The 27,740-nt window shown below is 46.1% G+C and overlaps 1 protein-coding gene across 2 annotated transcripts in view; it reads right to left on the bottom strand.

The window, feature by feature from the left end:
• Nucleotides 1–27,740, bottom strand: part of CELF5 (CUGBP Elav-like family member 5) — a 77,764-nt gene that overhangs the window by 34,654 nt on the left and 15,370 nt on the right. For both annotated transcript variants that reach the window (XM_054979547.1, XM_054979548.1), the window contains exon 2: nucleotides 25,306–25,388. In XM_054979547.1, the coding sequence (XP_054835522.1) occupies nucleotides 25,306–25,388 (83 nt within the window). The remainder of the gene's footprint in view (nucleotides 1–25,305; nucleotides 25,389–27,740) is intronic.

Here is a 27,740-nt window from a genome sequence, read left to right as displayed (position 1 = left end):
CCTGCCTCTCCCATCTACTCCCAAGGCAAATTCCTCATTGCAGATAGATAGAGGCAATCCCAAAATAGTTTCCAATGTTACCATTCATCACTGTGGACATTAAAGAAGAGAGAAACAAACAGGAAAAAAGCAAAAGTCCCGGGCAGAAGAGATGATGGGGCAGAGCTGCTGAGAATTAATTTGGTCAGGAAAGGTGTGGAACTGACTCAGTTCCAGCCATCATGCAGCTTCGTTCCCACACAATCCAGACAAAAACTATTTGCACATTTCTTCTTTTAACTTCACAACAAAAAGAGCTAGAGGAAAGCTAGGAATTCATGGAGGGCATCATGGCATATTTCTAAAGGGGCATTTCTCCCATATGCTCTGTAGCTACAGGCCTGGTCTGCATTCTCTTTGTTCAACAAAAATAGATCCCCCCCCATCACTAGTTTTGGACATGAACACATAGTCTGGCACTCCATTTATATTATTTAAAAGAGAACTCATATCCTTCATTTCTGCTGAAAAAATCTTAGACCTCAATATCAGTGGCTAACAATATAAATCCATAAAAGAATAAGATCATCAGGGCCGTTTTCACAATGCTTACAGGCCACAGAACATTGCGCTGAGCTCCCGGAAGGGCAGCGTCTTTCTGGCGCGATTTTGCGCAAGAACCGTTTCCGCACGAAATCACACCAGGAAGACGCTGCCGTTCCAGGAGCTTGGTGCGATGTTCCATGGCCGGTAAGCAGTGTGAAAATGGCCCAGAACAAGATGTGAACTTTTTATGAGACCTATCAGATATACCCCAGCATATCTGCCATGGTTGTCTTTCTGCATAATGTTCTGATCCTCTGAGAGTATACAAAGGTTCTCTCCCTGAGCTGGGAGAGAACGCTTAATTGTTCGCATTGCAAATGTTTTAGTAACAGCCCTGGCTGGCCAGGAAGAGTGACCTTGAAGTCTAGATGCAGAGGAGTTAGCCATGTTAGTCTGTAGTAGCAAAATCAAAAAGAGTCCAGTAGCACCTTTAAGACTTAAAGCTTTCGAGAATCACAGTTCTCTTCGTCAGATGCATGGAGGGCAAGAAAAACTGGTCATATATATATATCTCTCTCCGCCTATATATCTGACCATTTTCTTGACCATATACTGGTCATATATATATAGATCTCTCTCTCTCTCTCTCTCTCTCTCTCTCCACCTATATATCTGACCAGTTTCTTCTTGCCCTCCATGCATCTGATGAAGAGAACTGTGATTCTCGAAAGCTTATGCTACAATAAAGTTGGTTAGTCTTAAAGGTGCTACTGGACTCTTTTTGATCTTGAAGATCAAAAAGTCTAGCCGAGACTGCACCAAGTGAGACCCAAAGACTGTGGAATGTTTATGTTTTCGTCCCTGTGTTCTCACACTTTGCACACTCAAAATCTAACAGACTTTCCTACACTATTGGGGGCGGGGTTTTGATCTATAATTCCCTTAGCTTTAGTTACTAGCCTCATTCCAGCCAATAACTTTGTACAACTAATTTGATAATGGTATGCTTATCAATAATGTAACTTTAACTCATACATCATGGGTGATGCAGTGAAGTGCTCTGGGATACCTTGCAAGAACTGACAAGACCATTTCATAGAATCAGAGAATCATAGAGTTGGAAGGGGCCATACAGACCATCTAGTCCAACCCCCTGCCCAGTGCAGGATCAGCCTAAATCATCCCTGACAAGTATTCCTCCAGCCTCTTCTTGAAAACTGCCAGTGAGGGGGAGCTCACCACCTCCCTAGGCAGCTGATTCCACTTTTGAACTACTCTGACCGTGAAAAAGTTTTTCCTAATATCCAGTCGGTACCTTTGTGCATGTAGGTTTAGCCCATTTCCTGAGGCTCTCGGTGTTCTTTTTTTAAAAAGCAAGTTTCTAGTCCTTATGACTGAAAGCTTATCCTTAAAAATGTGCAGGCAATACCTGCTGAAAGTTATGGAGCAAAGATTTGCAGCAGCTGAGTTCAGTGCCCCGTGACTCTATGCCCATCCCCATGTCAAGCAGACACAGGATAAATTATGCCAAGTCGAACATGTGGCAGAGTAAGCAATGCAAAAGAAGAAACACTTTGCAAACACTCATTTTTATTTTTAAGCACACAGAGTGGTAAGTATCTTCCTACTCCATGAGGCCAGACATGCCAATAATTCTCAAATTGCCTGGCAGGAGCATCCCAAAGGAAACAGGTCATCATATTGAACAGAAACTCCAAAGCATACTAAGATCTGGGAGCCATTCACAACTCAAGAGGACCCAGCTAGATAACCTTGCCAGAACCCAAAGGTGCCGGGAAAGGAGCCCTGGCAGTTTATCCACCCCCACCCCCAACATGTGATTTCATGATGTGTGTGTGTGGGGGGGGGGGTCCCAGGTTCACTGGTCTGCAAGGAAATGGCACAACCAGGGTGCTGGCTGACATGATGCTGAGCTGATCTCCAGCCCTTTTTATGCATAGACAGTAGGCATGACATCCCCAACACACTTTTGGGCTCAGGAGCACAATGGATATAGGTCTTCCATTTTGCCCTCACAACAACCCTGCAAGATAGATTAGGCTGAGGCCCAGTATCTGGCCTGAAGCCCCCCAAAGAGCTTCGTGGTAGAATGGGGGGAACCTGCATGGTTATTTTGTGTTGCTTGCCAGCTTACCCTAAGAAGCAGGTCAAGGGAGCCCCCTATGGGCAGAGGAACAGTACAGGAGGAAGCACCATTCTCATCCTTCCACTGCAACTCTGATTTGAATCAGCGGATCCCTCTGCTGCTACTTGGCAACAAACTCTCCACTAGAGATCTACTCATGCATCCTCTAGTGCCACTTTGGGTTTGACCGTGAGATCCTTCTTGCTGGAGAAGTCAGTACTTAAATCTGGGGGACCACCTGCATGCAATACATGCCCCTGGCGCCAGAGCAATGGGCTCCCTCATAAGAAAGCGCCTTACACGGGCAGCAGGTCATTGCAGCACTGTCCCCCGACTGCCCGTGTCTTTCAAGGGAGAGACGATGGCTCAGTGGTGGGACATCTGTTTGGCATGCAGAAGGTTTAATCCCCACCACCTCTAGTTAAGGGATCTCTGATAACAGGAGTGGGAAAGATTTTTCAGATCCAAAGACCCCAGTGAGAGAAGGTGATATACTGAACTTGATGGTCCAAGGGTTGGACTCAGTATAAAGCATCTTCATGCATTCCTACCTCTCCAGTCAAGCAAAGCCATTCCCTGCTGCCTGGGATCCCTAGAACTGGCAATGCTGTGGACCGAATCTGGGACCTTCAGCTTGCAAAACCAAATCTCAGTCCCTCTTGCCCAGTCTTTCCCAACAGCGAATATACTTTAGCTGAACATGCTGAGGATTTGAACCTGGATCATCCATATGCAAAGCAAGTGCTCCACCGCTGAACCTCAGAGTGTTAGTTCATCTAGTTCAGTGACGCCTATGCTAAGAGACAGTGTGGTGTAGTGGTTACAGTGTCAGCCTAGAAGATCCAGTTTTGAAACTCCACTCTAGCATGGAGGCTTGCTTGGTGACCTCAGGAGTGCTCTCTCAGCCTAACTTAACTCACAAGGTTTATATGCCAATAAAGGCTAACTTGAACTTGAACTTGAACTCACAAGGTTGTTGTGAAGATAAAATGGAGGAACAACGTAGGCTGCATTGGGACAACATTGGGGAGAAAGGTGGGATATAAACGAATTAATAAAGGGCAGTGTCTCTTCAGGGACTTGGAGAACGGGAAATCTTTCCCAACACCTGATATCCTTTCACTGGAGATGTAAGAAAGTGAACTAGGGATTTTCTGCATGCCAAGCAAGCCTTCTACCACTGACTTGTGGCAGTTCCTTACACATTGATGTAAGGAACTTTGACAGCCAGTTTGGTGTAGTGGTTAATAGTGGTGGGACTCTAATCTGGAGAGCCGGGTTTGATTCCCCACTCCTCCGCTTGAAGCCAGCTGGGTGACCTTGGGCCAGTCACAGCTCTCTCAGAGCTCTCTCAGCCCCACCCACCTCACAGAGTGATTATTGTTGTGAGGATAATAATAACACACTTTGTAAACCACTCTGAGTGAGCGTTATGTTGTCCTGAAGGGCAGTATATAGATCAAATATTGTTGTTGTATTCTCTACTCTGACCCTACTCTGAAAAAAGTCCTTCCTAACGCCTACCTGAGATGCTGGCATGGAACCCGTGGGTTTTTGCATGCCCAACAGGTGCCACAGAGCTATGGTTCCTCCTCAGGCACGGAGGGATTCTACCCACCATTCTTCTTTTTCCGTGGAACCCTTTCCATGTACATTTGTGTGCCACAGAATACCTGCACTCTTTCCCAGAAGTTTTAGAGTTCACATTTACTTTGTTAGGCCAAGTCTGTTGGACCTCACCATTAGGGTTGCCAGCTCCAAGGTGGGAAATTCCTGGAGATTTTTGGGGTGTAGCTTGGATTTTTGGGGGAGGGGAGGGACCTCAGCTGGGTACAATGCCATAGAGTCCACCTTCCAAGCAGCCATTTTCTCCAGGGGAACTGATCCCTGTTACCTGGAGATCAGTTGTAATTCTGGGAGATCCCCATCCATCACCTGGAGGTTGGCAACCTGTGCGTCTTGCCTGAGACACACTCCATGCTCCCCTGCAGAAGAGTAGCAGCAGTGAACCTCGGTTGCATTTCAGGGCACATTGTCTGTCATAATGGATCTTTCCACTGATACGTTTTTCCAAGGAATTGCAGGGCGCCATGAAAGACAGCTTGAAAGTCATTGATGTACAGACAACACACAATCAGGAACACACAGCACTAGCCACAGGAAAAAGGTACAATCCCCCATGCTTGCAAGCCACGCCCTGCTAATCCCAAAATTCATGTGAATACATGGCAATCCCATGTTGGGTGCTAATGATTTATGAAGCTACATTGGTGGTGACCATACATTATTGAAATGAGCATAAAAGATTAAGCGGCCAGTTCATTTTGGAAGGCAGCGATGCAAAGGGTTTGCAAACACGGGGCTTGTCAAGATGAGTGATGGCCACGCTTCAAAGACTCTTCCCGACACCTCAGTTTTATTGCTTGCCACTAAACATTAGGCAATGCAGTGAAAGTCAATCAGGCGGGTTTAATCGAGTCAGCCGATAGCCCACACAGCGCAAGGACACACCTGTACCTCCCTGGCTGGAAGCCTTTCAAGGCAAGATACTCACTTCACCCAGCCAGAATTCTCTTGGGAATCAGGTGTTCCCAGACAGCCCATCATAGACCACTGTCTACCATAGAACTTCTCTGCCAGTACAGAGCCCTTAATTATCTGCCCCCAGACTCACTTCATAGAATCATAGAATCATAGAGTTGGAAGGGGCCATACAGACCATCTAGTCCAACCCCCTGCCCAGTGCAGGATCAGCCTAAAGCATCTCTGACAAATATTCATCCAGCCTCTTCTTGAAAACTGCCAGTGAAGGGGAGCTCACCACCTCCCTAGGCAGCTGATTCCACTTTTGAACTACTCTGACCGTGAAGAAGTTTTTCCTAATATCCAGTCGGTACCTTTGTGCATGTAGTTTTAGCCCATTGCTTCGCGTCCTACCCTCTGCTGCCAACTGGAACAGCTCTTTGCCCTCCTCCAAATGACAGCCTTTCAAATATTTAAAGAGAGCAATCATGTCCCCCCTCAACCTCCTCTTCTCCAAACTAAACATTCCCAAGGCCCTCAGCCTTTCCTCGTAGGGCTCAGTCTCCAGACCTCTGATCATTCTTGTCGCTCTCCTCTGCACCCTCTCGATTTTGTCCACATCCTTTTTGAAGTGAGGCCTCCAGAACTGCACACAATACTCCAGGTGTGGCCTGACCAAGGCAGTATAGAGAGGGGCTATGACCTCCCGCGATTTCGATGCTATGGCCCCTTTGATACAATCCAGGATTGAATTAGCCTTTTTTGCCACCACATCACACTGACTGCTCATATTCAGTTTACAGTCCACTCTTACCCCAAGATCCCTTTCACATATACTACTGCCCAGAAGTGTATCCCCCTTCCGGTATTTGTGCTTCTCATTTTTGTGGCCCAGATGTAATACTGTGCACTTGTCTTTGTTGAATTGCATCCTATTCACAGCTGCCCACTTCTCCAGAGTATTCAGGTCTTGCTGAATTTTAATTCTATCTTCTTGGGTGTTTGCTACTCCTCCCAATTTGGTATCATCAGCAAATTTAATGAGCAGCCCTTCCACTCCATCCAGATCATTGATAAAAATATTGAAAAGTACCGGGCCCAAAACCGAGCCCTGCGGCACCCCACTGGACACCTCCCTGCAATCTGATGAAACGCCGTTGACCACCACTCTTTGAGTGCAGTCCTCCAACCAGTTCCCTATCCACCAAACTGTCCTATAGTCTACTCCACAGTCTTCCAGTTTGCCCATCAGAATGTCATGGTGGACCTGATCAAAAGCTTTACTGAAATCCAGATAAATCACGTCAACAGAGTTCCCCCGATCCATTAAGCTGGTCACTCGATCAAAGAAGGAAACCAGGTTGGTCTGGCAAGATCTGTTAGGATCTCCTCTCTGATCATGGACAACTGTCCATGGAACTGGTACCTGACAATGGGTTAAGCTGAACCATGAAAATTGTGGTCACTCACAATCCTGTTCACAAGTTACAGGGAATGCATGCACAATCCATGTCCAGTGTACACTTGATTTTTCTTTATAAGTACACTGAGTAATTCTCATGTTACATCCAATGCACGTACAGCTGACTAGATGATTCAAACTGCACATTTATCCTGGTACTGATCCCCAGTTTCATTTGTGAAGTGAATGCACACCGGCTCATTCTTCCAAGCAGAGCTATACACAGGCAGAATGTGTGTGCATTCACTGTAAGACATGCACAAGGCTAATGAATGTTGGGTTCAGATCTGGGACACCTCGGTTCATACACCCACACTGACATGAAACTTACTTTCAGTCTTTCTCGCTCAGCCTAACCTGCTTCACAAGGCCTCTGTGAAATTAAAATGTTGGAAGGGAGAAGAACTGTGTATGCACACATGCACACGGGGACACACACACTTCTTCCTTTCTGCCTTCCCCACATCTCTCTCCTCCCACACCCCAGATGCTTCACCCTTCCTTTCTGGCTAGACAGACCAATGATGGCTCGTAGCATCTGTCCTGCTGCTCTCTCTCTCAGGTCACAAAGGATTGGCAGGGTTTTGAAGTGCTTTAAAAAAGTGCTAGATACAATTGTGAGCCAAATGCACACCTGATATGTAACGATGCCTCTGTCGGTCTGCTTTTTGCTCTCTTTAACACAATTATTGTCCATTGCCATCCTCAAACTCTTTTTTCCTTCTTTTCATTACAAAGCAATCATATTTAAGATACCTGCCCAGGGTAGTGGCATATGACAAACAGCTTGGAGTAACCACCAGCCATCAAGGGCAGTATTCTGTTGTCCAAGTGCTAGAGCTATTCCAATACACAAGAGCGGACAAGGAATATTTGCAAACATTCAACTTTCTCTGTGGCCTATAGAAGCAAGAGGGCTCCAATGGTGATCTTAAGGTTTGAATCATCACGTGTGCATTTACTATGGTTATAATGGTCTGTTTTCACTTAATCTAGTTTTATAGTTATGTTACCTTTTCATTGCTGGTATGATTTGGTTAGTTCATAGAATCATAGAGTTGGAAGGGGCCATACAGACCATCTAGTCCAACCCCCTGCCCAGTGCAGGATCAGCCTAAAGCATCTCTGACAAGTATTCATCCAGCCTCTTCTTGAAAACTGCCAGTGAAGGGGAGCTCACCACCTCCCTAGGCAGCTGATTCCACTTTTGAACTACTCTGACCGTGAAAAAGTTTTTTCCTAATATCCAGCCGGTACCTTTGTGCATGTAATTTAAGCCCATTGCTTCGCGTCCTACCCTCTGCTGCCAACTGGAACAGCTCTTTGCCCTCCTCCAAATGACAGCCTTTCAAATATTTAAAGAGAGCAATCATGTCCCCCCTCAACCTCCTCTTCTCCAAACTAAACATTCCCAAGGCCCTCAGCCTTTCCTCGTAGGGCTCAGTCTCCAGACCCCTGATCATTCTTGTCGCTCTCCTCTGCACCCTCTCGATTTTGTCCACATCCTTTTTGAAGTGAGGCCTCCAGAACTGCACACAATACTCCAGGTGTGGCCTGACCAAGGCAGTATAGAGAGGGGCTATGACCTCCTGCGATTTCGATGCTATGGCCCCTTTGATACAACCCAGGATTGAATTAGCCTTTTTTGCCACCGCATCACACTGACTGCTCATATTCAGTTTACAGTCCACTCTTACCCCAAGATCCCTTTCACATATACTACTGCCCAGAAGTGTATCTCCCATCCAGTATTTGTGCTTCTCATTTTTGTGGCCCAGATGTAATACTGTGCACTTGTCTTTGTTGAATTGCATCCTATTCACAGCTGCCCACTTCTCCAGAGTATTCAGGTCTTGTTGAATTTTAATTCTATCTTCTTGTTTGCTAACCCTCCCAATTTGGTATCATCAGCAAATTTAATGAGCAGCCCTTCCACTCCTTCATCCAGATCATTGATAAAAATATTGAAAAGTACCGGGCCCAAAACCGAGCCCTGTGGCACCCCACTGGACACCTCCCTGCAATCTGATGAAACGCCGTTGACCACCACTCTTTGAGTGTGGTCCTCCAACCAGTTCCCTATCCACCGAACTGTCCTATAGTCTACTCCACAGTCTTCCAGTTTGCCCATCAGAATGTCATGGTGGACCTGATCAAAAGCTTTACTGAAATCCAGATAAATCACGTCAACAGAGTTCCCCCGATCCATTAAGCTGGTCACTCGATCAAAGAAGGAAACCAGGTTGGTCTGGCAAGATCTGTTAGGATCTCCTCTCTGATCATGGACAACTGTCCATGGAACTGGTACCTGACAATGGGTTAAGCTGAACCATGAAAATTGTGGTCACTCACAATCCTGTTCACAAGTTACAGGGAATGCATGCACAATCCATGTCCAGTGTACACTTGATTTTTCTTTATAAGTACACTGAGTAATTCTCATGTTACATCCAATGCACGTACAGCTGACTAGATGATTCAAACTGCACATTTATCCTGGTACTGATCCCCAGTTTCATTTGTGAAGTGAATGCACACCGGCTCATTCTTCCAAGCAGAGCTATACACAGGCAGAATGTGTGTGCATTCACTGTAAGACATGCACAAGGCTAATGAATGTTGGGTTCAGATCTGGGACACCTCGGTTCATACACCCACACTGACATGAAACTTACTTTCAGTCTTTCTCGCTCAGCCTAACCTGCTTCACAAGGCCTCTGTGAAATTAAAATGTTGGAAGGGAGAAGAACTGTGTATGCACACATGCACACGGGGACACACACACTTCTTCCTTTCTGCCTTCCCCACATCTCTCTCCTCCCACACCCCAGATGCTTCACCCTTCCTTTCTGGCTAGACAGACCAATGATGGCTCGTAGCATCTGTCCTGCTGCTCTCTCTCTCAGGTCACAAAGGATTGGCAGGGTTTTGAAGTGCTTTAAAAAAGTGCTAGATACAATTGTGAGCCAAATGCACACCTGATATGTAACGATGCCTCTGTCGGTCTGCTTTTTGCTCTCTTTAACACAATTATTGTCCATTGCCATCCTCAAACTCTTTTTTCCTTCTTTTCATTACAAAGCAATCATATTTAAGATACCTGCCCAGGGTAGTGGCATATGACAAACAGCTTGGAGTAACCACCAGCCATCAAGGGCAGTATTCTGTTGTCCAAGTGCTAGAGCTATTCCAATACACAAGAGCGGACAAGGAATATTTGCAAACATTCAACTTTCTCTGTGGCCTATAGAAGCAAGAGGGCTCCAATGGTGATCTTAAGGTTTGAATCATCACGTGTGCATTTACTATGGTTATAATGGTCTGTTTTCACTTAATCTAGTTTTATAGTTATGTTACCTTTTCATTGCTGGTATGATTTGGTTAGTTCATAGAATCATAGAGTTGGAAGGGGCCATACAGACCATCTAGTCCAACCCCCTGCCCAGTGCAGGATCAGCCTAAAGCATCTCTGACAAGTATTCATCCAGCCTCTTCTTGAAAACTGCCAGTGAAGGGGAGCTCACCACCTCCCTAGGCAGCTGATTCCACTTTTGAACTACTCTGACCGTGAAAAAGTTTTTTCCTAATATCCAGCCGGTACCTTTGTGCATGTAATTTAAGCCCATTGCTTCGCGTCCTACCCTCTGCTGCCAACTGGAACAGCTCTTTGCCCTCCTCCAAATGACAGCCTTTCAAATATTTAAAGAGAGCAATCATGTCCCCCCTCAACCTCCTCTTCTCCAAACTAAACATTCCCAAGGCCCTCAGCCTTTCCTCGTAGGGCTCAGTCTCCAGACCCCTGATCATTCTTGTCGCTCTCCTCTGCACCCTCTCGATTTTGTCCACATCCTTTTTGAAGTGAGGCCTCCAGAACTGCACACAATACTCCAGGTGTGGCCTGACCAAGGCAGTATAGAGAGGGGCTATGACCTCCTGCGATTTCGATGCTATGGCCCCTTTGATACAACCCAGGATTGAATTAGCCTTTTTTGCCACCGCATCACACTGACTGCTCATATTCAGTTTACAGTCCACTCTTACCCCAAGATCCCTTTCACATATACTACTGCCCAGAAGTGTATCTCCCATCCAGTATTTGTGCTTCTCATTTTTGTGGCCCAGATGTAATACTGTGCACTTGTCTTTGTTGAATTGCATCCTATTCACAGCTGCCCACTTCTCCAGAGTATTCAGGTCTTGTTGAATTTTAATTCTATCTTCTTGTTTGCTAACCCTCCCAATTTGGTATCATCAGCAAATTTAATGAGCAGCCCTTCCACTCCTTCATCCAGATCATTGATAAAAATATTGAAAAGTACCGGGCCCAAAACCGAGCCCTGTGGCACCCCACTGGACACCTCCCTGCAATCTGATGAAACGCCGTTGACCACCACTCTTTGAGTGTGGTCCTCCAACCAGTTCCCTATCCACCGAACTGTCCTATAGTCTACTCCACAGTCTTCCAGTTTGCCCATCAGAATGTCATGGTGGACCTGATCAAAAGCTTTACTGAAATCCAGATAAATCACGTCAACAGAGTTCCCCCGATCCATTAAGCTGGTCACTCGATCAAAGAAGGAAACCAGGTTGGTCTGGCAAGATCTGTTAGGAACAAAACCATGCTGACTTCCCCGGATCACTGAGCGGTCCTTCAGATGCTTACAGATTGATCCCTTTAAAATCTGTTCTAATATCTTCCCAGCAACAGAAGTCAGACTGACTGGCCTGTAGTTTCCCGGGTCATCCTTCCTCCCTTTCTTAAAGATTGGGATAACATTCGCTCTTCTCCAATCTTGTGGCACATCCCCAGTCCTCCAGGAGGCCTTGAAGATGATGGACAGGGGTTCTGCCAGTTCTCTGGAAAGTTCTTTCAGCACTCTTGGGTGCACCCCATCCAGCCCAGGAGATTTGTATTCATCCAGTGCAGCCAGATGCCTCTCCACTACCTCTCTGTCAATGTCAATTAGCCACTCAGGTGTCCTGCCACATTTTCTACTATCTCTAGATGTGCCTGAGTTCTTCAGGGAGAGGCAAAAAAGTCATTAAGCCTGTCTGCTTTTTCTCTGTCCTGCATCAGAGTTTCTCCATCTACTCCCAACAGCGGTCCAATTGCCTCTTTTACCTTGCGTTTGCTTCTCACATATCTGTAGAAGTTTTTCTTGTTGTAGCGAGCCCTCCTGGCCAGTCCCAGCTCGTACTGAGCTTTGGCCTCTCTGATGGCTGATCTGCAGTACCTAGTAACCCTCATATACTCCTCTTTAGAGGTCTGTCCTTCTCTCCATTTCCTGAACATTTCCTTTTTCTCCCTTAGCTTATTCTGGAGCTCTCTGTGCATCCACATCGGTTTCTTGGAGACCTTACCATGTTTCCGTCTTGCTGGGATAGTGAGGGCCTGAGCTTACAAAAGCTCGTGTTTGAGAATGGCCCACCCTTCACTCGCTCCTTTTCCTTCCAGCACACTCCCCCACAGAATGACTCTCATCAAGCCTCTGAGTTCATCGAAGTTGGCCCTACGAAAATCTAACCTACGAGTCTGGCTATGAACTTCCTTGGCTCCCCACAGCAACTGGAATTCAAGGAGGACATGGTCACTTCCCCCTAAGGTCCCTACCACCTTCATCTCATCTACCAATTCTTCTCTGTTGGTTAATATCAAGTCCAGTATGGCCGAACCCCTTGTAGCTTCCTCCACCTTTTGAAAAAGGAAGTTATCGGCCAGGCAGGTCAGGAAATTGCGTGATTCGTGATGCTTTGCTGAGCCTGTCTCCCAGCACACATCGGGGAAGTTGAAGTCACCCATAATTACAAGGTTCTGATGTCTGGATACTCTGCCAATCTGTTCAAAGAGGGCAGCATCCATTTCTTCTCGCTGGTCAGGTGGTCTGTAGCAGACTCCAACAATAATACCCTTTGTCCTTCCTCCCCTTATTTCTACCCATATACCTTCCACCGGGCTGTCCGCCCCATTCTCCATAACTTCTTGACAATCAAGCCCTCTCCTCACATACGCCACTCCACCTCCTCTTCTACACTTGCGTTTTTTCTTGAACAACTCATAACCATCCACTAGCACATTCCAGTCATGGGAATCATCCCACCAAGTCTCAGTAATTCCTACTATATCATAGCCCTCTGTTTGCAATAGAAGCTCAAGCTCTTCTTTCTTATTGCCCATACTTTGGGCACTGGTATATAGACACTTGTAGCCTTGTACCTTTGTTTGACCTTTCCTACCCAGGTGGGTCCCCACTGTGTTCACTTCATCATTGAAGTCGCCATGTCGATCGTCCCCTGCCCCTTGCGGCATCAGTTAGTTAGAAATACATGGAATATATTTTCATTCCATGTTTTTTTTTAAAAAATTAGTGTCCCAAAATGGAAACAGTTAACAGGATCCTAACAGATCCTGCCAGACCAACCTGATTTCCTTCTTTGATCGAGTGACCAGCTTGCTGGATTGGGGGAACTCTGTTGACGTGATTTATCTGGATTTCAGTAAAGCTTTTGATAAGGTCCCCCATGACATTCTGATGGGCAAACTGGAAGACTATGGAGTAGACTATAGGACAGTTCGGTGGATAGGGAACTGGTTGGAGGACCACACTCAAAGAGTGGTGGTCAACGGCGTTTCATCAGATTGCAGGGAGGTGTCCAGTGGGGTGCCGCAGGGCTCGGTTTTGGGCCCGGTACTTTTCAACATTTTTATCAATGATCTGGATGAAGGAGTGGAAGGGCTGCTCATTAAATTTGCTGATGATACCAAATTGGGAGGGGTAGCAAACACCCAAGAAGATAGAATTAAAATTCAACAAGACCTGAATACTCTGGAGAAGTGGGCAGCTGTGAATAGGAAGCAATTCAACAAAGACAAGTGCACAGTATTACATCTGGGCCACAAAAATGTGAAGCACAAATACTGGATGGGGGATACACTTCTGGGCAGTAGTATATGTGAAAGGGATCTTGGGGTAAGAGTGGACTGTAAACTGAATATGAGCAGTCAGTGTGATGCGGTGGCAAAAAAGGCTAATTCAATCCTGGGTTGTATCAAAGGGGCCATAGCATCGAAATCGCAGGAGGTCATAGCCCCTCTCTATACTGCCTTGGTCAGGCCACACCTGGAGTACTGTGTGCAGTTCTGGAGGCCTCACTTCAAAAAGGATGTGGACAAAATCGAGAGGGTGCAGAGGAGAGCGACAAGAATGATCAGGGGTCTGGAGACTGAGCCCTACGAGGAAAGGCTGAGGGCCTTGGGAATGTTTAGTTTGGAGAAGAGGAGGTTGAGGGGGGACATGATTGCTCTCTTTAAATATTCGAAAGGCTGTCATTTGGAGGAGAGCAGGGAGCTGTTCCAGTTGGCAGCAGAGGGTAGGATGCGAAGCAATGGGCTAAAACTACATGCACAAAGGTACTGACTGGATATTAGGAAGAAAATTTTCACGGTCAGAGTAGTTCAAAAGTGGAATCAGCTGCCTAGGGAGGTGCTGAGCTCCCCTTCACTGGCAGTTTTCAAGAAGAGGCTGGATGAATACTTGTCAGAGATGCTTTAGGCTGATCCTGCACTGGGCAGGGGGTTGGACTAGATGGTCTGTATGGCCCCTTCCAACTCTATGATTCTATGATTCTATGAACAAGTATGTCAAGAGTTAACCAAAAATAATTATTGATAGAACAAAGATAATTTCTCTTCATCAGAGGATCTATCCATTATTCTAAATACACTGTCGCGGTAAATTAAGTGCAACACCACCCCATACACAACGTTATACTGGAAGCCACCTGAGAATCTTCTTTTATATTAATGTTTTACCGGAAGTCACCTCAGACTCCTTTCTTAGCTGAGTCTAGGAGGCTAAAATTAAGTAAGTAAATATTTATCGGGACTCAAAATTAAAATGTGAAATTTCATGTAAAAACAAGGCTGCTATTCATGGATTTGATGGGCTTCAAATCGGAAACCCTACAAGTTGTCCATCATTCAAGGCCATTTCATGTCATCTATCAGCATGGACAAATTCTAAACACCATTTCATGTCAACTTTCACATACTTATGGCATGGCAACCCTCAAATGGAATCAGATATCACTGCACATCAGCTATTAAATTCCAGTTCTAGCGGCCCATCTCAAACAGAGCTGTAAAAAAGTGTCCAAAAGGGCAAACCAAACAATAGTTGGAACACCTTCTCCTCAAAGAAAGACAAAAACTTTTGGCGTGTTTTTTTTTTTAACAGAAAAGATAATGGGAGGCAAATCAAATGCATGGTACAGAGAAAGCAGATGGCACAAACTTTTTCTCCCTTTCCCATAATACTAAAAGTTCTGGGCACCCAAAGAAATTGATGCCTTTTAGATCCAAGACTGACAAAAGAAACAGAATTTAGGTAACAGAATTCATGGCCACCAAGTTGTAGCAACGGCCACCAACATAGACTTCTTTAAAAGATATATTCATGGAGAAAATTCAAGGCTATCAGATACAATAGCTAAAATAAGCCTCCATGTTCAGAGGCAGCATACCTGCAACAACAGAGGGAGGCTTTGGCTGCCAAGCCTCGCTTCTGGGACTTCCAGGCTCTCTTGCGGGACTCCACGTGAAAAAAAAAATTCTAGACAAAGCACCCCTGAGGTCCAATCCAGCTAATCTAATGCTGATGCTATTCCCATGCAATCCTAAACAGAGCTTCACCTTTCATTGACTTCAACGGACTTAGAAAGGTGTAACTCTGCTTAGGATTGCACCTGTTGTATACTGCCAAACATTATATATCATTTTTAATGCAAAAAAATGCCAGCAATCATATTTTGAAACCAAAGTCTGGTGCAAATATCTGAGCGTGTATCTGCAAACATTTGCACATCCCAGAAACTTCTGGAGATTATTGGGGGGGGGGTCATATAACCACTTTGGCTTTAACAGAAAGCAGGAAGGCCGTGGCTTGTCCATCCCATGGGGAGGGCACCCTCCTGCCTGCGTGAGGTTGGGGACCGAGCATTGGCAGAGGTGCAGAAAAGAGTCTTCACCAGAGCAGAGCAAGAGAGGGTGAGCAAGAAGAGCACATAACTCGCCTCTCCCACTGTTACGGTTCAGTTGTGAGCACGGAAGCATCATCTCTGCTCCACGGCCACAGAGGCCCTAAGAAGACCACACTTGGGAATGTGCGCCTCTCTGCAAAGCATTTCTCTGCAAAGACAGAGCCATTATGACGCATTAAAATCACACAGCCACACAAGGTGGGGGCAGACCCCACCCGTCAGAGCAATTATAGGAACTCTGTGCATAGAGAAGTCTTCAGTGGACACCCACCATGGAGAAGCCTCTCCGAATGGATGTGTGTCACGATCCCTTCTGGCTCCACAAATGTCTTTCCTCATCGCCTTGATTTCCTGAACGGAGGCTGCGAGTGTTAAGAGGCCAGTTTGCACTAAATCCAGTCCTCTCTCACGCACTCAGTTCTCCCTTCCGCTAAAGAGCAGTCAGCTAAGAGACTATAAATCCCAAACCACTAGAAATAAATTAATGAAATAACGAACAGAGGAGGTTGCCTGGCATGACTCTGAATGAATTGCCTGTCAAGACTCTGATGACGGGCTATGCCTCCTTTCCAATCAGCCTCCCTAAAGACAGGTAGATCGGATCTTTGCACTGGGTACAATTAGATAATTCAATCACTACCAAGATGGTTATGGAACAGAATTACCCACCATTGGAGGAACCTCCCCATTATATCTCTTCATGAGTCATTGCTCTGGCCTGAATTCCATCCAATCAATACTTTTACCCCACCTCTGTATTGGGAATGATTGGATCATTCAATCTCCCATTTGCCGTTAGACAGCAGAATAACCATCTCCCCTCCAGAAGAGGAGGCTTGATGTATCCCTGCACATGCCTCTACACTGAGTTTGCCTCTTTCCAGTAAGAAATAAGCAGAGTGATTTTCTTTGTGTGAAGGGTAAGCTTTTTCACCTATCTGAAAACTGTTTGAATATGTTGTGGAATCTGGTATACCTGTATATCTCAACCGTAGGATACTTTTCTATGGTGGGCATTGCTCTCCTGTGCTGCTAGGAGAGGGAGAAATGGAAAAGAATCACTCGGCTAAGGGAAGAGAGGCTCCACCCTGGCCACTCGGCACCTACTTGGCTGGCAATCTAAAACTATGAAGGCCATTGTAGCAAATGTGCTGTACAAAACAAGCCACCCAGTGCCATTTGCATTCACAATCACAACATGCCACTTTCCCCACGTACATGCCTGCATACTATGCTACAAAATGAAGCCATCTACCCCACCCCATGGCATCCATCCTGAGCTACGTCAGCATCTGCCTGTACCACTCATGGCTTGGCTGGATAATTTGAGAGGTTGGTAAAGTGGTAAAGGCAGCAGGGTCCCAGTTTGGTCAGTAAAATTCTGGCTGGGTGGCAAATTCTAGTCTGGAATCTTGTTTCCAGTGCTGAGCAAACCCCCGCCTCATTTTTCCAAGCTAGCGCCCCCCCCCCCTCCAGTACTGTGTAGGTTTGGGGAGTTCCAAAAGAGAAGCTCGGGCAGCCCTGGCTTGTCAGAATGTGCGCGTGTTGCCATGGGAACCATGAAGTTAATTAAGGCCTATCTGCTGCCGCCACTGCCGCTGAGACCAAGCTGGAGAGAGGCCTTCTCATCGCAGCTGAGCTCCAGAGAGCCCAACTACCAGCCGCCCATTCCTCAACAACAAAAGAACGTTCAATTAGCGGAGACCCACGTTGTCACCAACCAAATGACTATAATTAAGCCACGGATGGGGCTCTTTTCCATCAGAGCCCCCCCCCCCCAAACCGCACACTTGATGGAGGCCTGGGTGCCGCAGCTCCGGCTAACTCCTGAAATATCTAAAATAGGGATGACTGTATAGGGCCAGTTTCTACACCGACCCAGGCTGCCAGTTGTTCTTCTGCAAGGACGGACACTTTGCTGTGGTGTGTGCATGCACGCCCGCTAACAGGAGACTCAAGCATCTAGCGCATGTATAGCCATATGTTCTTTGAATTTAAAAGTCAGGCAGGCTATGTTGCTTCTGGGGCCAAGTGCAAACTGGCAAGGGTGGCTGAGAACCCTCCATGGTCTGAAACACAGTTGCAAGCACACACCTTGTTGTATTTCATCAAGTGAGACACACAAACACACACACCTCGGTCACCCAGTACTGTGTAGCTTTCAGGAGTTCCAGAAAAGAAGTTACAGCACCGTATGTTCTGGGAAAAATACATAACTATCTTACAACAGTAAGTCACACTTGCAGATAAGCATGTACACAACACTCATGCACAGATTTAAATTCTACAGCCTCAGGCAAGAGGACAAAGGCACACCTGTTATTTTAGATCCCTTCCCCCTTCCACTGGCTGAGTTCCACGTTAACATTTTAACTGCTGAGGAGGAAAGAGCCAGTGACAGAATGTTAATAAACAGTGCAACTGTCCTGAAGGCAGTTAAAGGATAGTTTAGTTTTAACTGTAACGGTCCCAACTCTTTTTAAAAAACATAACAGGGATGATGATTTGTTAGGTACCAAGAACTAGAATCAGGACTGATCCTAGTAAAAAGGAAACTCTGAGGTGCATGCCAGAGTAGCCCTTCTCTTTCTTTCACTTCCTCCAATTCCTCCAGCTGCATGCAGTCTCCATGACCACTCTACACTACTGCCCATAAGCAGCAGCAATGACAGTAGCTCCTGCCTTCTACAAGCAATTGTTGAACAGGGTTATTAGCAGCTAACCGTGATCACACATGTGCAAGTTAAAAACCTCTTGCTAAGTGAAACTTGAAGGCAGGTGGGGAAATGTCGCTTTTCAATATTTCAGAGCAATGTGCTGCATCTCCTTTTATGAGCTCCCAAACAGTTGCAAATAACATGAAATTGCTCTAGAAAAAAAACACAGAAGAATGAAAAAAGAAGGCGTGGAGGAAAGGAGAAGTGGTGTTCAATCTTTTTGCAAAAAAAAAAAAATTACATTTTAGGTTGGTGCTTTTATTCCTAGGCAGGTTTATTTTTGAAAGAAGAAAAGGTTGCCAAATGGAATTCAGGATGCATTTGAAAGTGGGAGTGTGAGCCACGGAAGGATTAAGATTATTCACCATCTTGCTCTATTCCTAGGAGAGCAGACCCTCTCAACAATTTGTACACTTGGAACATCCCTATCATAACGCCATCTAAAAGCTCCCTTTGACCATACAGTGCTGAAGATTCATCTCCACCAGCTGCGCTGGTCTCACCTGCAGCCATCTATCCTCCGTTGAATTAAAGGCAAAGAGGGCACGGGCACTTGGCATACAACCCCCCCCCCCCAAAAAACACCCTGAGTGGGATCCTGTGGTTCTGTTCCAAAGTGATGCTACTTTCCCCTGGTACCAGAATTTTTTCTGAAATGTGAGGAATGCTCCTTACCCAGAGGAAAGCATCACCACTGAGTGGAGCACATCTGCAGGTTCCAACCTAAGGGCTACCAACATCCCAGAACAATCCTTGCGAGCCACAGCATGCTGAATGGCTAATTGCGCCCGGATATTCTTGCACATTAACAAATGGAGTTTTTTAATGTGGCTTGGCAGAGAGCTTTTGTTAAGTGGCTCTTGCCCTTGCAGAGTTATTAGGGGAAAGGTACAGGCTGCATCTTTCCCCTTATAACTCTGCAACAAAAAGGGGCTAGAAACTTACTGTAAACAAATTAAAGCTGGGCAGTAGTGCATTGTTGCAACAGAGTTCCTGTGATGATGCTACAGCAATCACGCAATTCCCAAACTGTGGGCAGGAAAGGAATGGGGCCCACGGAAGTCTGATGAAATGGAAGTGCAGGGAAAACTGGAAGCTCTGTTCCCGCTGTGAATGTCTTTGCATTTGTAGCAGTACTAAGAACACAACACAGAGTATTATGTCAGTGAGGAAGCAGGCCTGCCACACATGCAAGTGCTCCTTTCATTTAAATGCTAGTCATATAAGCTTAGAATCTGTATTCTGCTTTTTCAAAATGGCTTTTTTTAATCCAAAGTTGGGGGAAGGCTGGAAGCCTCTGCCCAGTTCTGGCTCTTTTTCTTTACTCATAAGAACGTAAGAAGAGCCAAAGGCCCATCTGGTCCAGAACTCTGTCTACACAATAACCAATCAGCTGCCTCTAGGAAGCTGACAAGCAGGATACCTACAACAACCTCCTCCACCAGTGTTCCCCAGCACCTGATGTAAAGAGGCATCCTGCATCTGGTACTGGAGGGAGCAGATGTCCATCGTGACTGGTAACTCCTGATAGCCCACTCGCCAGGAATGTCCACTCCCCATTGAAAGCCTTTCAAGTGGGCGGCCCTCACCACATCATGTGAGTTCCACAAGTTAACTATGAGCTGCATAAAGTACTTTTCTCTGTCCTGAATCTCCGACCCCCCCATCTTCAGCGGCTGACCCCAGGTTCTAGTATTATGAGGCAGGAAAGCTTCTTCCTGTCCACTCTCTCTACACGATGCATAAGTTTATATAGACCTCTGTCGTCTCTCCCCTTACTCACCTTTTTCTAAACTAAACAGCCCTAAGTATTTTAACCAAGCAGTTGCTCTAGCTCATTGATCATTTTAGTTTCTCTTTTCTGCACCTTTTCAAGCTGTACAATGTCTTTTTTTAGGAGCAGTGACCAGAACTGTACACAGTATTCAAAGTGTGGTATCACCATAAATTTGAATAAGGGCAGTATGATACCAGCAGTTTTATTGTCTATTCCTCGTCTAATTATGGCCAGTGTGGAATTTGCCATTTTTACAGCAGCACCTGCACAAGGAGATTGATTTCTCAGGGAGGGGAGGTGGCATGGCATAGCCCAATGTCGTCAGATCTCAGAAGCTAAGCAGTGTCGGTACTTGGACGGGTGTCCACCGAGAAAGACTCTGCAGAGGAAGGCCCTGGCAAACCACCTCTGCTTTTCACTTGCCTGGAAAGCCCCTTGCTGGGGTCACCATAAGTCAATTGTGACTTGATGGCATGCGCGCACACACACACACAGCAGCTGCACACTGGATCAACATTTTCATTGAGCTATTCACTACCACCCCAAGATCTCTTTCTTGGTCTGTTGTTGCCAGCTCAGGTCCCATCAGTGGATATGCAAAGTCAGGATTTTTAGCCCCAAGATGCATCACTTTACACTTGCTCACATCGAATCTCATTTGCCACTTTAATGGCCATTCCCCAAGCTGGGCGAGATCCTTTGGAACCTGTTCACAACCCATTTTTGTTTTAACCACCCTAAATAATTTGGTGTTATAAGTAAACTTGGCCACCTCGCTACTTACCCCTAACTCCAGATCATTTATGAACAAATTGAAAAGCACGAACCCAATATAGATTCCTGTGGGACCCCTTTACTCACATCCCTCCACTGACAGAACTGACCATTTATTTTTACTCTCTGTTTCCTGCTTTTTAGCCAGTTTCCAGTCCCTAAAAGGACTTGTCCTCTTCTTACATGACTGTGAAGTTTGCTCAGGAGTTTTTGGTGAGTGACTTCGTTAAAAGCCTTTTGGAAATCTAAATAAGCAATGTCTTACCTCTCTTTCCTGTCCAAAGAACTCTAAAACAGACGCCATGTGGGCGCTCAAATGTCCACTTGTGGGAGAGAATACAAATCCATACTTTTGGGCATTTTACTGCAATGGGATAAAATTCCTTGTTCTTTCTTCCCTAGCTAACATAATGTTCAAACCTCAGGCTTCATACTTGCCTTTAAACCCACCTTTGGAAAATGGCCTTTTAAGATCCTGGAAGTATGCTCGGTGTCTCATAATGTCATAGGACTAAAGAAAGATGGCATTATCGGGATTTAGAAATACTTTATTTCAGGACCCGGAGTGGAAAGGTGCCCCAGTACCGCCCCTCTGCCACTAACCTGCTGTTCCACATCTTTCTAGGCAGCAGCCGCCCCCAGAAGCCACAGCCACTTGCTTATTCACCCCCTGGCCCAGGCAGGTGAGCATCTGAGCAAGCAGGAAAACTGCAACTGAATGCAGAGAGAAGGAGTCACCTGCCTTCTCTCTGAAGGAGAAGGAAGAAGAAGGAACTGCTGCTGCTACCATGGCTGGCGGTGGGATGCAGCTATGAAGGAGGTCTGGAGGGGGCCCAATCCCACCCCCAGTACCCAGAGAAAGAAGACAGGTAGCAGAAGCTGCTGCCACACTGCTGTCAGGGGGCAGCAATGGGCCTTCTCGGGCTCTCAACAGCTGTCCAGGAATGCCAATTCCTAACATCAGTCCTGATTTTCTTCCTTTTTAGATGCCTAGTGATTCCAATTTCCTAATAAATCATTACTTTTATCTATTGCCTAAAGTACGAATGGATTTAAGCTCTACATTTAAAACTCTGTTTTGCTACCTTTTACCACTATACAGATACTGGGTTTTATAGTCATGCCTCAACAAGAATTGGAGGCATTTCTCGGTGTCTGGAGGAAGAAAGGAAAGCCCAAAACAATCCCTAACTTTCTACATAGCGTATCTTTATCCTGCCCTTCCTCTAAGGACCTCAGAGTGGTGCACATGGTTCCCCCTTCCTCATTTTTTCTCACAACATCCCTGTGAAGTAAGTGACTGGCTCATGTTTAACAAGCTTAATGGCTGAGTAGGAGATTTGAACCCAGAACCTAGTTGAACTATTGCACATCACTGTCTTTTGTCCCTTTGCCCCTGATGAGACCAATCAGAACTGGGTTGTTTTTTCCCCACGGTAGCAGGAGGGACCTGATACTGGGGGCATGACTGTCAAGGAAGAAATTTCTGCTCCTTTCCGAGAGCATTGTATAGAGTGGCCAGAGGTAGAGTGACTTCAGTATTCATCACAAGCAAGCAAGCAGCAAAAGAAAGGTACCTAAGATCATCTGTAGCCCCATCCTCGAAACCAACCAGAAGGAGAAGATTGGACCTCACCCACCCCATTTTAGTTTAAGCAGTGAGAGCAGGGCTTTTTTTCAGCTGGAACGCAGTGGAATGGAGTTCCGGAACCTTTTGAAAATGGTCACATGGCTGGTGGCCCCGCCCCCTGATCTCCAGACAGAGGGGAGTTTAGATTGCGGCGCGGAGGGCAATCTCAACTCCCCTCTGTCTGGAGATCAGGGGGCGGGGCCACCAGCCATGTGACCATTTTCTCCAAGGGCAACCCACTGAGTTCCACTACATCTTTTCCCAGAAAAAAAACCCTGACCAAGAGTATTCGGTATTTTAGTTTTCGATCTTTTCTTTTAAAAGCAGGATCTACCTGAGGCTAGATGTCATGAGAAGCTGATTTCATGTTTAAAGAAAAGTCCGTATTTTTATTCCATCTTCACTTTCAGGAGTCAGGACAGTCCATGTTTGTATGTATATCATTCGGTCTGCATCTTGTAAAGTGGGAGGCTATGTGTCTTCAGATGGTTGAGATTTATTCTTAATTGTATGTATTTATTTAAAACATTTGGAACTCAACTTTCCACCATTTCAGGCCCTCGAGGCACAATCAATGGTAACAAAAGAACAGTGAAAATGTTCCAAGAAAAAGGAGAAAATGACTGCAAAAGTAACCAACACAAATTAAAGGAAGTCACAGAAAGACTGTTCTTGAAACAGAAGCTGAAGAGGAACTTGACAGGTGTGTATGTCTCACAGCCAAGCTACAAGTGACGCCTTACACAGGTTGGACACTTGTCAGCTTACCTCGAGTTTTGATGGGAAATGTAGGCGATCTTGTTTCACATCTTGGCTCTCCATTACAGCTGCAAGACCAGGATGCCTACATTTCCCATCAAAACTTGAGGGAAGCTGACAAGTGTCCAACCTGCATCAGGCGTCACTTGTAGCTTGGCTCTGAGTGGCCACTCCGGGCATTCCACAATGAGGAAACCACAGCTTAGGCCGTCTTGACCCCCCCCCCCCCATCACTCAATTCTGTTCTGAACAAGTGAGCATTGGTGTGGTAACAACAGCACACTGAAGTTGCCTTGCACTACCAAGTGTACAACATGTGTACAACAAGGATATAGACAAGCTGAATCAAGTCCAGAGGAGGGCAACAAAGATGGTGAGGGGTCTGGATACCAAGTTCTATGAGGAAAGGTTGAAGGAGCTCGGAATGTTTAACTTGGAGAGGACATGACTGAGAGGTGATATGATAACCATCTTCAAGTACTTGAAGGACTGTCATATAGAGCATGGAGTTATTTTCTGCTGCCCCAGAAGGTCAGACCAGAACCAACGAGTTGAAATTAAATCAAAAGAATTTTCTGCTAAACATTAGGAAGAACTTCCTGACAGAGCGGTCCCTCAGTGGAACAGGCTTCCTCAGAAGGTGGTGGGCTCTCCTTCCTTGGAGGTTTTTAAGCAAAGGCTAGATGGCCATCTGACAGCAATGCTGTTTCTGTGAACCTGGGCAGATCATGAGGGGGAGGGCAGGAAGGGTTACATCAGTGCTTAGTTCTCGTGGCCCTTTTTACATGCCCAGGGTAATGCCGATTGCCACCTTTTTTATTTATTTATTTATTCAATTTATATACCGCCCATCCCCAGGGCCTCTGGGCGGTGAGGTCAGGTAGCAATTTTCCCCAGGCCAGTTCAGCTAGGGATCCTGGCAGTGTTTTGCCATCTTCTGGGCATGGAGCAGGGGTCACTGGGTATGTGGGGAGGGGAGGTAGTTGTGAATTTCCTGCGTTGGGCAGGAGGTTGGATTAGATGAACTTGGAGATCCCTTCCAACCTCTTGAAGAGGCTGTCTGGAAGCAAGACCAGCCCACAGATCAGGCAGAAGTCAATGGATTTCCCAAATCAAACTGGAAAACCAAGAGGTGCATATTATGCCTCTAGAATTTCTACCTTTATATCACGCCCTGCATCTCACCACCCCAAACCTCAAAGCCTTTTTTCATTGGTAGACAAGTCCATAGCATCTGCTTTAAAGAAACAGCACCCCCCCCCCCATTTTCTTGTTTTTGATCCACAGGGTAATAGCATACCCATGCATGGATGCTGGAACCAGGACTTCAGCACAGGAAAGTTCACGAGGGACCAGATGGTTCTCAGCATGCCCGTCTCTCAACCATTCAGGGATTTAAAGGCCAAACCTTCCCTAGGAAACAAAACCGTAGACTTCTTCAACAAGAAAGGCCTAGTTCTCCAAGATCCAATTTGGCCAACTTTTTTTGGAAACATTTGAAATTCTCAAGTACTTTCCATAAGCAGCCTCACAATATGACAGGTTGAAACAGTCTAAAATGTAGGAGTTACCAAGGCCTGGAACAAAGTTTCCCAACATTTTTTCCCATGGAGAAACCCCTAAATTAATTTTTCACATCCCAAGGATCCCACTAGTATGAAAATGTTTACAAGCCAGAAAAAGCTGGGAGCGCAATTCAGTTACTATTGAATTATGTTATTAAAGAACTTTTATTTGTAAAGAGCTGCTCTGTGTGTGTGTCTGTGTGTCTGTGTGTGTGTAAGCAAAACCTTAATAATGGCAATATCCCAAGGAATATTTGTAATTTTTCATGGCGTTTCAAAAATTTTGTTTATTCCATGGTTTCTCACAGAACCCCTGACGATGTCCTGTGGAACTCCAGGGTCCATGAAACCATCGCTGGGAAACACTGGCCTGGAAAAGGTCAAGACTTACCCCAGGGAGAGTCTTCTGCTCGTGCAGGGCTGTCTGAGCTTTAATAGCGGAATCTCGGGCGCAGTATGTAAGGAATGCACACCCTGCAACGTAAGGAGAACACACCAAATCAGTCCACGCGCAGGTGGAGTTCCATCTCCTGAAAATCCTGTACAGACCCTCCACCTGCTTCTCTTCCCCCACAGGTCCCCCTACCATACTCCACCAATGTGGTCTGCTCGCAAAGTACACCCCCACAAGCGAAGTGTTCACATAGGGCCAAGCTACACATGACGAATGACACTTGAGCAGCAAGTGGATTGAGCGGAGGGCAAGTGAACAGGGAGAAATACACTTGCTGTTCAAGTGTCATTCGTCATGTGTAGCTTGGCCCATAGTTTTTCTTGCATTAGCTCTGCAAGAAGAAGCATAAGTAACCAAACAGAGGAGGAGGTGACCAGAAGACAATTTAAGGGGTGAACTGAGGCTTGAGGAGATGAGCAGAGGTCATCTAGTCCATCAGGGACACTAAGGCTGCCAACCTCCAGGTGGGGCCTGGAGTCCCCCTTTGATTACTACCGGGATCAATTCCTCTGGAGAAAATGGCTGCTTTCGAACGTAGATTCTATGGCACATCCATGCTGAGCTCCCCAAACTCTGCCTACTGCAAGCTTCACCCCAGCTCTCCAGGAATTCCCCAACCCAGAACTGGCAATTCTAGGGAATACCCAAAGAAATAAGAGATACTATTGGCCAGGGCTTTTTTTCAGGGGGAACGCGGGGGAACGGAGTTCCGAAACCTCTTGAAAATGGTCACATGGCTGGTGGCCCCGCCCCCTGATCTCCAGACAGAGGGGAGTTGAGCGGCGCAGAGGGCAATCTCAACTCCCCTCTGTCTGGAGATCAGGGGGCGGGGCCACCAGCCATGTGACCACTTTCTCTGAGGGCAACCTACTGAGTTCCGCCACCTCTTTTCCCAGAAAAAAAGCCCTGCTATTGGTCATAACTCTTTGGAGTCAAGGAAGGATAAAAATGAATGCACTAGACAGGTAAACAGACGAAGGTGGTCCCCTGTTTGTCATGACTTTTTGAAAAGAAAAAGAAAATCCCTACTGCCTGTCCCCAGAAACCAAAGGTAAATTGTCTCTGAACATGGAGGTTCTAGTCATAACTACCACAGATCTCTGGACAGGCTAACACCAGCCAAAATGATTGTAAACAAGAGCCGTCCTCAACTCCTCTTATGTGTAGCCAGTAGCCATCCATTTAGCCTCCGCGCCGCAGAGATGCCCGCAGCACTCAGCTTTGAATTTTTAATTCTAATTAACAGGCCCCCAGAGCAATCGTGTGCTGAAGCAATCCGTTGATCATTTAGACCCGGAGTTCTATTTATTTTCATTTGGAACCACATGGGGAGTTTGGAGTGGGGAGGAATCCGTCACTTCACTTCTGTGTTTATTTTTAGCTTTTAGTGAAGAGGAAACATGTACACACACACACACACACACTCCCAAAGAACAGGAAGCAACGAAAGGCCTCCCCCCCCTCCCAAGCATTCAAAATCTAGCAAAACTTACCTGGAAATTTGATTTGCAAGAAATCAGCAAACAAGAGCGATATTGGCTGCGTGGGGCGAAGGTGTCGCCCCCTCCACACCCTGTGGCTAAAGAGGCTCTTTGTTTACCAGAGAGGGTGTATAGAATTTAACCTGGTGGTTCACGTCTCAAACCACTAGATCTTAACGAGGAGTTTGCCACTCCAGCCTTTATTACACACACACACCCTTAACTGGAATAAGATGCCTTTTACCGTGGTCACCACATTGTGAATGAGAATAGGCCATGTTAGGCTGTTGTCAGGGCTTTTTTTCAGGGGGAACCCGGTGGAACGGAGTTCCGGAACCTCTTGAAAATGGTCACATGGCTGGTGGCCCCGCCCCCTGATCTCCAGACAGAGGGGAGTTGAGATTGCCCTCCATGCTGCTGAGTGGCACGGAGGGCAATCTCAACTCCCCTCTGCCTGGAGATCAGGGGGCGGGGCCACCAGCCATGTGACCATTTTCTCCCAGGGCAACCCACTGAGTTCCACCACCTCTTTTCCCAGAAAAAAAGCCCTGGCTGTTGTGTGATTGCCAACAGTGAAAAAAGGAAGGGCGTGTGGGGGGGAAACCTCACAGATTCAACCCAAACAGATCGTTCCCCCTATATAGGGGTCCAGTTACAAAGTAAAATACTCAAATATATTCAAAATAGGTTTTTATTATCAGTGTACACAAAGTTCAAGTTAAAAACATAGGGACTGAATAGCAGGCTACATACATACGTTAAAAATAGGTAAACTGTTCTCTATATACAGTTGATACTGTCAAATGACCAACACTAAAACAGACCATACACGTTTTCCCAGGGGAATGGGATCCCCGTCTGGAGATCAGTTATAATTCTGGGACATCTCCA

The sequence above is a fragment of the Eublepharis macularius genome, chromosome 5 (genome assembly GCF_028583425.1).
Source record: "Eublepharis macularius isolate TG4126 chromosome 5, MPM_Emac_v1.0, whole genome shotgun sequence".
Classification (NCBI taxonomy): domain Eukaryota; kingdom Metazoa; phylum Chordata; class Lepidosauria; order Squamata; family Eublepharidae; genus Eublepharis; species Eublepharis macularius.
The sequence above is the reverse complement of the archived record's forward strand: the minus strand, read 5'-3'. Positions and strand labels throughout refer to the sequence as shown.